We start from the raw sequence: 10260 nt of genomic DNA on the forward strand, positions 1-10260 counted from the left end.
TCCAGAGACGTTGGTCTTATTGAAACCTTCAGTATTCTTGATAGTTGATGGGCAAATTTTTATTGTAAGGATGATACCACATCACCGTTTAATAAATCAATTAATAATTGAAAATGAGTGAAATACAAAGGAGTAGTGACGTGAAGTATTATCCATTGCAACCAATAAAATATACGATAATCGATAAAATATAAAGATTTTCATTGATTTGTTATAGATTTGAGGTAATACCACCGTTGCAATGAATATTTTTTCATAGTTGAGAGGTTCCATGTGCAAAGCTTATTACACTTTTGAGGTTTTATAATCCAAGATTAGTCTCACGTCCAACCCTCACCACACGTTCTAACCTCATGGAACTGGGGCCCTTTGGGTGGCTGTTGGGGAAGGGGGGTTAGATACGCATGTGAAGAGTAGCATTATAAAGAGAGAGGATGGGATGGTCCTTTGTCTCCATACTTGCATTATTGTCCTCCTCTCCCTTTAGTTTCATATACTTGGCCAATAAGCCCATAGATTGCACTTCACAAGGAGTGGTGTAGTTCATTCCAGTGTACTTCAGTGGAAGAGCAGTATAGTTAACAGCTAAAGAGATGGTGAAGAAGACAGAGAGAGTAGGGAAGAAGGGGGTGGTGATGGTAAACAAAGGGGCATGGACTGCTGAGGAGGACCAGAAACTTGTAGACTACATTAGAACTCATGGTGACAAGAAGTGGAGAACTCTCCCTGCCAAAGCTGGTCTGCTCTCTCTCTCTCTCTCTCGCCACACCCCAACACCCCCCCACGCTCTCCCTTTCTCTCCATTTCTTCACAGAAGTTTGTTTGGAAGGAGAGCTATCTTTTTATTCATTTCTTATTCTTCTTTTTTTTTTTTTTCCTTTTCTAATGACTCGTGTGGGATAGATCCAAATAATCATTAGAGGACCTCAGATAGAGAATAAATACATACCTAAATAACAAAAGGATAAAGAGTGACAAAAGGGTAAGGGACATAGTAAGTATGAAGTACAGCTGCAATTAATGGTCCTTAGCTGCCAGACTCTGGAAGTCGGGTAATTTATTTTGGCAATTCTTATTTCTGATTTTATAAATTAAGTGACGCAGATAATTAAGAATATTTCTGTTAAGTATTTGTTGAGAGCATTTAGAAGGCTTTCGTTATCCATAAAATCTTTTGATTGCTACTGCTAGTCTACACACCCGCGAGCAAGCTTTCATGTACATTATAGATTGCTCCTTAAATTGATTCTAGTGGACGGGTCCCCTTTTTCATTTACTTCTATTTTGTTTTCTTTTTTGTATGCACTGCGAGTATTGAGAAGAGGTTAGAATTTTAACTTGATTTTTGAGTAAACTATAGGAAATTAGGCAAGTCATGTGTTGTTACCAAATTTATTGTTTCGAGATCGAAAAAAAAATGATGAGAGAGAAATTAATAGAGACTGAAGCTAGCGTGAGAAGCCATGAAAGGAGTTCATAATTAAGAACACTGAGTCACAGGCTCAGTTTTATTTCGAAGCTTTAAACTGATGGGGAAAAGGAAAAGGTACGAAAGGAAAAGCTGCTGAGGGCTATGTATTGCTTGCAGATTTATTGGCAATATATCTATTTGACTTGAAATCTTTGAAATATTGCAGCATGCTGCATTAATAATAGTTCATTCTGCAAATTTCGTTGGAAAACTGGAAAAGCTTTTCCATAAAAATAATAAGTTTATCTTCTAAGTAATTAGTACTAATCAACTAAATTAAAAAATTAAGCTGTCTTTCATATATGGTGAATTTTTGATTTCCTTTGTGGCCAGTGCAAGTCTTTTTTTCTTAACTCAGAAATGTAGTCATACTAAAAAGTAAATATCTCATTACATCAAATGTGATGGCATATGGTAAAAAACCGTTCCTTTTATTTAGTTGTCATTTTTAATATCGTTTTCAGAATCAGACCGGAGGTTGGAAAAACCCAAAGACCATCATGTGGTGGGTCCACAACTCTAGGCCACCAAAAGGAACCCAAACACTTCTTTTCTTTGAACTTTGAATAAATTAAAGCCTAAAATAAGGTAACAAGCCTGCATAAAGGTTAAACAACAATATTAAATCTCATTAAAATTCTCTGCTAGTTTTATTATATGTCCTTGTTTGTCCTTTTCCATAGTTTCTACGAGACTTCTTTCAATTTCAGTGACTGTTTACTTCTTATACATAACCAACCTTTCATTTCTCTTCATTTTTTTCCCCTACTTTTTACTCCCTATTGTACACAATTTTATTAATTAGTTTCCCAACATATATGCTGAAAAGCAGACATGATCTTTTGCACTGCTGTGAGAAGTGAGCACTTAGTATGAACTCTCAACTTTTCTGTTATTTGGAAAATACCAGAGATCGATGCCATGCTTTCTTGCACACAATGGTAAAGCAGTAAGAGATATTGATGAAGATCTTGGGTGTAATAATAATTTGGTAGCATTTCTTTTCTATTGGCAGGGCTTAATAGGTGTGGGAAGAGCTGCAGGTTGAGATGGCTGAACTATCTGAGGCCTGGGATAAAAAGAGGGAATATATCTGAAGATGAAGAGGATCTCATTATTCGACTCCACAACCTCCTGGGCAACAGGTATTCCTTGGAACCCTCTACCATCACTTCGATCACACAATCATACGAGTTGTCACCCGTCTGATAAAGGTTGAAAGGCTGGTAGTTGGCCCACATGATACTCGGTGTATCACGGGTCAAGTGATGGCATGTTACATGTCGTGCAGTTGGGTTGGAAGACATGGTCCAGTGCTTGGACTTTCTACACGCCTTCACCGGGCCCGGGTTACACCGAGTATATGCTGTACGCATTGTGGGGCTCATTAGCAGAGTTACATAGCTCGGCGAATCTTTCTGAGCTTGGAACACATGAAGTAGCATACCACCTTTTGTTGTTGAAAAAAAAAAGCATGCATGCTTTGAAATCTAATCACCTTGTACTCGTATTGTAGATGGTCTCTAATTGCTGGAAGATTGCCTGGCCGGACAGACAACGAGATAAAGAACCACTGGAATACTCACTTGAGCAAACAGACATTAACGATCGATGATCTAAACCTTAAGCTGAACACGAAACATGAGGGTGTTCATGGCCATTCTCACCCATCAAACAATCCTCTCGGACCAATGCAGGGGTTCAAGCCAACAATCTCGGAGGAGCACTTCGATGCTTGGCTCCCGGAAAACAATGACGAGTTGGTAAGCTCATGGGTTGACTTGCCTGTGTCCGAATTTGACGTTGAGCAGCTCTTTGACTTCACGTCGATGCTGGATGTTGAGGGGAACGAGGGTGGAAGCAGTGGCAGTGAGCTGGGAGTAGAAGATTATGGCATGACGCATCAAGATGGTTGCCAGGAGCCCATCAAGAATGATCTTTGCGGAGTAAACAGTCAGGGGTCTTTGGACCCACAGGCTATGTGTAATCCATTAGAGTTTGATGATTTTGACCAGTTCATTGGTTGTCAGGACTATGAATTATATTTTTTTCACTAAGTGAAGTGATTTGTTTTAGCTTATGGGCATGAACAAACAAGCGTAAATTATTCCCGAAGAATAATGATTAATATCATTATTTAACCTTTATCCAGGCGTTTTACCTCATTTTAGGCTACATCGGAAGTTAAAAAAAAAGAAGAGCTTGATTCCTCCTAGTGGCCTGCAGTTGTGGACCCACCATATGATGATTTTTTGGCTTATTATATGGCCAAATGGTCTAAATACACACTTCTTCTCCACCATTTCTCACTCTTATTCACAAAGTGATAGCCTAATCTGGATGCAATATGTTCTCACTTGAGTGCTCAACAAGGATGCGAAATTTATAATGTGTGTAAATCTATCTTGTGTTTTGCATAGAGTTACGGGTGGATCGTCTCGTTATGTATTTAAATTACGTTTGCTTTGACTACTATAGTATCTTAATATATGGAGCAGATCTTATGTACTTGTGGTTGTAAGTTTTTATTTAATGAATCAAGAGTGATGCTCTTTATCCCAAAAAAAAACCTGGATGCAATATAATTTTTTTTTTTTTTAAAAAGAGCTTTTTCAACGTCAAGCTATGCAGTCCAGATGAAGCATGGTAGGTCATGCGTTCCATCCAATGAATTAGGACCGATAAAATATCGCCATCATCCGGTACTATAAACTTCAAGCAAATCTTGATGCAATAGAACCATGCACTCGTTTGACCGAGACAAACGGAATAAATGTAACGACGGGCCTTTGTTCTTTTGTTCTTCGATGGCCCGCTCCTACGTAACCCACTCCACTGCTCAGTCTCCCTAACCCAATCTTGTATCCTCTGTCGGTTCACATCCTCAATCAAATGATGGTAATGTCTTTGGTCATCGTTTTCTTTAATTTTTTCTTTTAAAATACTTGTTGTAGTGCAAAGAAGAAGTATCATTCTGTAGATACTGCCCAGGTCTGCCATGCGACTTGTGCTCTCCAATTTTTCTTCCTATTTCGCCCATAGTTTCAAGACAGTCTGCTATCAAGTATGGCCAAGGCATCTCCCATGGTTACCAATTAATGTAACGTCTGACTTATTTTTATTTACTAAAATTAGCATATGATATGCCTCGAATCCGACCTCAGTTGGCGTAATCTAACAGCTAATGAAAGCTCACCACATGGCCTTCCATTAAATAGTCCATAAAGGCCATTAAAGTTTGCCCAAGAGACGGCCATTATGGCTCGGCTCAAGATTATTAATGCATGATCTGTATAGTGAAACCTCGCGGCCTCTGGCTACACTTACATGTGCTCTCTTTTTTTTTTTAAATACTAATTCTTATTTTTTCTCAAGCCTCATTGTTCTTCAAAATTCTTGCCTAACCTGAGCATCGAAGGTCCCTTGCCAAATAAAATCCGGCAGCCTTCCATATTCTCTCTTTTATTTTCGAGTTAGACACAGCTTTAAGCAGATTTGTTCATCTGAGCAGTTCAACTGAGCATTCCAAGTAAAATTAGCTGATCACTGTTCACCCATGTAAGTAGTCTGATCAAATCATATTTGGATGGGAATAATATACATTAACATGCAAGAAATAATTGAAAGATCAAATATTATTACGGCAGAGACTCGTCGAGCGAAACCAATCCTCCAAAGAATGTACCTAAGATGATGTGATGAGATCACACTAGCTGTGAACCCAGACATCACCTCTGTAGCTAAACCATGTAGGTGAAGCCTGCACCTGACATCCATGACTAACAATCTCGCTACAGAAAAATGAAAGAGATTTCTCTCATAACGAAGGCCAGAATATGACTTACCGACCTACAGAACTAGATCTAACAAATACAGATTCCGACTAGCAGCCTATGGGCTCAATCTCCAAATAAAAAAGGTATGAAGGGGACACAAAGATAAGATAAGCTAAAGCAAGTTCACTCCAACCTTATAATCTTTTCTCTCCACTATTTTTAAAACTTTGGCTAACTTAAGCATTGGAGGGTCTCTTATTGAAACATCCTTGCTGAGTGTGGACTTCCTTTGTAGGTACCCTCCAGTATCGCAGATCCTGACCGACGTCCAACTCCAGTTATATCAGCGTCCACTGGAGTCTTGCAGTAATAGATTAGCGCTAGAGAAAGGATATCAGGCCCTTCTAAGAGAAAAGAGAATTATGGTACAGATGAGAGCATAAAACTTCGTCACCTTCCACCGCCAATCCATCCACTGTAGCTGGAGCAGCACTACCCATGGATTCATGGCGGTATAACCTCCAACCATAATAGATCCACCGTTGTCTAAAGCTTTGGCTCACTAGATCCAGACACTGGCCAATGCTATACAATGGTTCTAATAGGTGATGGAGTAGCAGTGACAGCCTGTGGAACTGAATCCTTGACCAGCTCCTTCCCATCTTAGCCGGCAGTCTCGATCCCAGAGTTCAGGACCCTCCCTTTGGTGGCGTTCATGCCACTCCATCGCCATTCTGGCTCATTCGCCTTCCCGTCAAAGCTTAAAGGGAGAGGTATAGCAAGAAAACTCTTCCTCCGTTGGTGATTTGATCTTAGCCTATTACCCTAAGCCTAGGAGATCATGGCATGAGGAGGAGCTCAAGAAGAAAGTTCGGGACACTGAGCGTCATTTTGGTGAAGTCTAGATTGCGCCTCACTGGAGCAGTGATGGCCTCGACTTCAACTCTCGGCTATGATTCACCTAGGCCATTCTAGAAGAATCAATCACAAGTCAGTTCAAGATACTTTAGCTGGAGCCACATGACGGTTCCTCAGATTCTCTCAATCATCTATAGGGTTATAGAACCCTTATGACGCTTCAAGACACTTCAGACGCTCTCTTGTGCTACGCCTTCCCAACCATCCTCAGAAAGTTAGTGCAGGCGTGGTATTCTGGACTCTAGCTAGGATCTATCTATTCATTTGAACAGCTTGGTAGGCTATTCATTATCCACTTTACAGCCACCGACCCCAGCTTTGAAACTTCGACAACCTCCTCTCTCTACCAAGAAGAGGGTGAGTTACTGTGCTACTATGTTGCATGCTTCAATACTGCCAAACTTGAGGTGCAGAATCTCGATCAGTCGGTGGCCATATCAGTGCTCAAGTGAGGCTTGCAGAATGAGCGCCTCACCTTTTCTCTTGATAAAAAATTTTTGAGGGACTATGCCGACCTGCTGGCCTGAGCCAAGAAATATATCTAGATAGAGAAAGCTCGAGAGCTCCGTAGGCAGGTAGAAGGATAGAAGATCTCTGGTAAGAAGAGGAGTTGGGAGGATCCCCAGATGGCATGGATCAAGAGTGAACCTTTCTGGCCTTGAAAGAGCTATCGCCTGAGAAGTCCCTTCTGATGATTCAACAGCTACACTCCATCTACCCAACAATCTGAGATCCTGATGGAGATCGAGGACTAAGGATATTTATGGCATCCTGGACCAATGAAGTCTCCCTCAGACAAGAGTAGGAGGAGGTACTATCACTTCCACCGTAACCATGATCATGATGTCGAAGAGTGCCACCAACTCAAGAACAAGATTGAAGTCTTGATCCCCAGAAGCTACCTCGGCAAGTACGTACAAAAGTGGCACAATCGAGCCCCAATGAGGAAAACAACGACAATCGACCAACGGCTGGCATCATCAATACCATCTCTACTCCTACTGGAGGCATGGGGGGCAGGAGATATAGGTGGGGAGATAAAAGGAGCAGTGCATCAAGGGGCATCACTCTTCTTCTTAACTTTTAGGGGAGCTCACTAGTGCCATCATCGCATTATAGATGATAGCCAATGCCGATGTAAATATACTTTTTATTTGTAATAAAAATCTCTCTGACACTGTATTTATAATATTGTCTAAAGGATAAAATTGCCAGCCGACATAGAAAAGAAGAGACTGGAGCAAAGGCCACGCCAAGCGATACAAGGCCCCAGCAATGATATCCTTGAAAGTAGCCTTGGAAGGTTCATATGGCACGTGACAGTCCAATTGGATAATCAGGCCCTCTATTGGTCTTTGCATGCGGATGAAGCCTCGAACCTCACAAAACTCAGTGCCTAGAAGAGAGCAAGAAGCTCCCTGAGATTCTCTTGATGTAGAAGCCCTACCATCAAAAAGCTCAACGTGGCCTACTATAGTTAAGATGGCTCAGTATAGCCGTCAAAGTGACCCACTATAGTCACGGATGGCTCACTGTAGCCACATGGCCTACTATAGTCGAGACAGTCTACTGTGATGATCAACATGATCTACTATAGCCATATGATCCACTATAGCTAAGATAGCCTGCTATAGCCATCAACATGATCTACTATAGCCATAGATGGCCCACTATAATCATGCGGCCTACTATAACTGACATAGCCCACTATAGCTACGGATGGTCTATTGTAGTCACGAATGACCCACCATAGTCAAGACAGTCCATTATAGCTATCGACATGGCCCACTATAGCCACAGATGGCTCACTATAGCCACGTGGTCCATTATAGTCGAGACGGTCCACTGTAGCCGTCAACATGATCCACTGAAGTCACGATGGTTCATTATAGCCACACGGCCTATTATAGCCGAGACAACCCACTATAGCCATCAACATGATCTACTGTAGCTACAAATAGCTCATTATAGCCACATGGTCCACTGAGCCAATAGGGATTAGGCCCTTGAAAATCCTATACTGCTAGCGGCAGTTGGCGATGACTACAACAGAAGAGTCGACTCATCTTAAAACAATGAGGAGAAATGACCTCAATGTAAAAGTATTTTTATTTAGAAGGTTCATTACATTTCAATCGAGTGGAGCTTGTTGCAATAAAGAAAGAAGAAAGGATCAAAATTGCTCGACCAACAGCCTTAGAGCATGAGCTAGGCATCAGGATGATGCATTCCCGAATGGAGAACATGGGACCCCCATTCGATGACACTCATCGGCCTCCTTAGAAGAGCATCAATGATGGCATGAGGCACTTCCCTTTTGGAATCACACTCGCCTTCACCACACATTTCCAAGGAAGGCCAAAAGTAGCTCTAGGTAAAAGAAGCAACCTTTTTAGAAAGGTCCAAAACCTAACCATGGAGGATAGGGCATCTAAGAGCCTAGATGGTTGCCTCCATGACCTCTAAACCAAAGCAGCAAAATTTTTCAATATCTCTCATACCAAAGCGGAACGCCCACTGAAGCACTCCGTCAAAGCCTACTGTGACTAATTGGAGGGTAGAAGGTTTCTCAAGCCAAAGAAAAATGCTAGTGAACCTCCAACACTGGACAAGGCAGCTCCACCATAAAATTGAAGAAAACAATCAAGGACGATACCAGCCCCAATTAGCAGAGCCTCCATTTATAGAAGGGGTAGGCCCAAGTGAATTCAAATATCCCACTAGCTGCACGACAGACATCGCCACCTTAATGACCCAAAAAGCTATGCTTCTTGGAGAACAGATACCAGTATTAAATGTAAGCCCCACTAGACCTTTGAATTGTGCGGCTCCTGACTATGTAATATCGAGATGAATCATCTTCTCTGATTCACAAAAGTGATGCAACACCAGTCAGCATTCGATGCTTGCCACACACGCGAATCCGAGACTTCCAAAAGTCCATTCATCACATGCAGATGAAGCAGAAGCTTCAGATAATATCAAGATTTCAACTCAAGCATAGAATTAATTCAGCCGATCTATCAGTGCCATCTGAGCCCTTGATGAAGGCCAAAAGCTGATCACACCGACATCATAGAGAAGTGAAAGCTTCGAATGAGAGGTACATATAGTAAAATACATATTTTTCATGAATAAACATTTTATTACAGAACTTCACCGAGGTAAAGGGATCAAAAGCAAATTCAAAAAGATGAGGACCTAAACCTCATCTAAAAAGAATGCTCCAACCTCCTCATCACTGTTGCCAGGGCAAAGCCACCTCAGGTCCAGCTTTGAGACCATCTTCTTAATATGGGCCTTGCAATTCTCGAAGCTTTGGATGAACCCAGCCGAAGATGCCCTAACGATCTCATCTTCACGAAGCTTTGGATGAACCCAGCCGAAGATGCCCTGACGATCTCATCTTCAAAGTCTCCTCAGGCTTTGAACTCCTCAACACATCCGAGTCTAGCCTCGACGAAAGCCTAGTTTGTGGTCCTGGTGAGCTCCACAAGCACAGGAAGGTCCAGCCTGGGCCTCACCGACCCATCTAGTGCTTGGGGGAGAGGTAGCGCTATGCTAGGAATAGAAAGCTTTGACAGGGCAGGCCTTGCCCTCTTGGATGAGAACCCCCTGCTTAAGGAGCCCATCTTTCTCTGGACTACCAGCTTGATGATGGATGGGGATAGCTCATAGCTACTAGGCAAAGAAGAGGGAATATTTTCCTGACAACTATAATAACGAAAGAGCGATTGATAGTCAGATAGCAGGAGATCCCATTGGATAGATGGTCCGTTTATATAGGCCACCGATGGTGTGGATCCATTCCTCGAAGCACCAAATTGCACCACTTGGCTAGCTCTGAAATGGTAGATTGCATGACCCTCACACCGTTATCTGATCAAGCTGTGTGGGACCACTCATGAAGCATGCTTCGAAACTTATCCCGACTCACCACATGGCAAATCTTGGGTGGTTTCAGGGGCCATCTCTGGATTGCCTCCTCAAGAACATCATTCTGCAACCCCTCGAGCTCCATTCTTAATAAAGACTGTATGAGTTGCAAAACAACATCTCCTTAAATTCTCGAAAACTGTTCTCAAGAGCAATAAC

At 41.9% G+C, this 10260-nt stretch overlaps 1 protein-coding gene across 1 annotated transcript; it reads left to right on the top strand.

Annotated features, from left to right (window-relative positions):
* Positions 1 to 472: 472 nt before the first annotated feature.
* LOC105033230 (transcription factor MYB3-like) lies at positions 473 to 3860 on the top strand. Its single transcript, XM_010907937.4, has 3 exons — positions 473 to 738; positions 2487 to 2616; positions 2988 to 3860. Exons 1-3 carry the CDS (start codon positions 594 to 596, stop codon positions 3526 to 3528), a joined length of 816 nt encoding a protein of 271 aa, XP_010906239.2. The 5' UTR covers positions 473 to 593; the 3' UTR covers positions 3529 to 3860.
* The last annotated feature ends 6400 nt before the right edge of the window (positions 3861 to 10260 follow it).

This window comes from Elaeis guineensis, chromosome 11 (genome assembly GCF_000442705.2).
Source record: "Elaeis guineensis isolate ETL-2024a chromosome 11, EG11, whole genome shotgun sequence".
NCBI lineage: Eukaryota > Viridiplantae > Streptophyta > Magnoliopsida > Arecales > Arecaceae > Elaeis > Elaeis guineensis.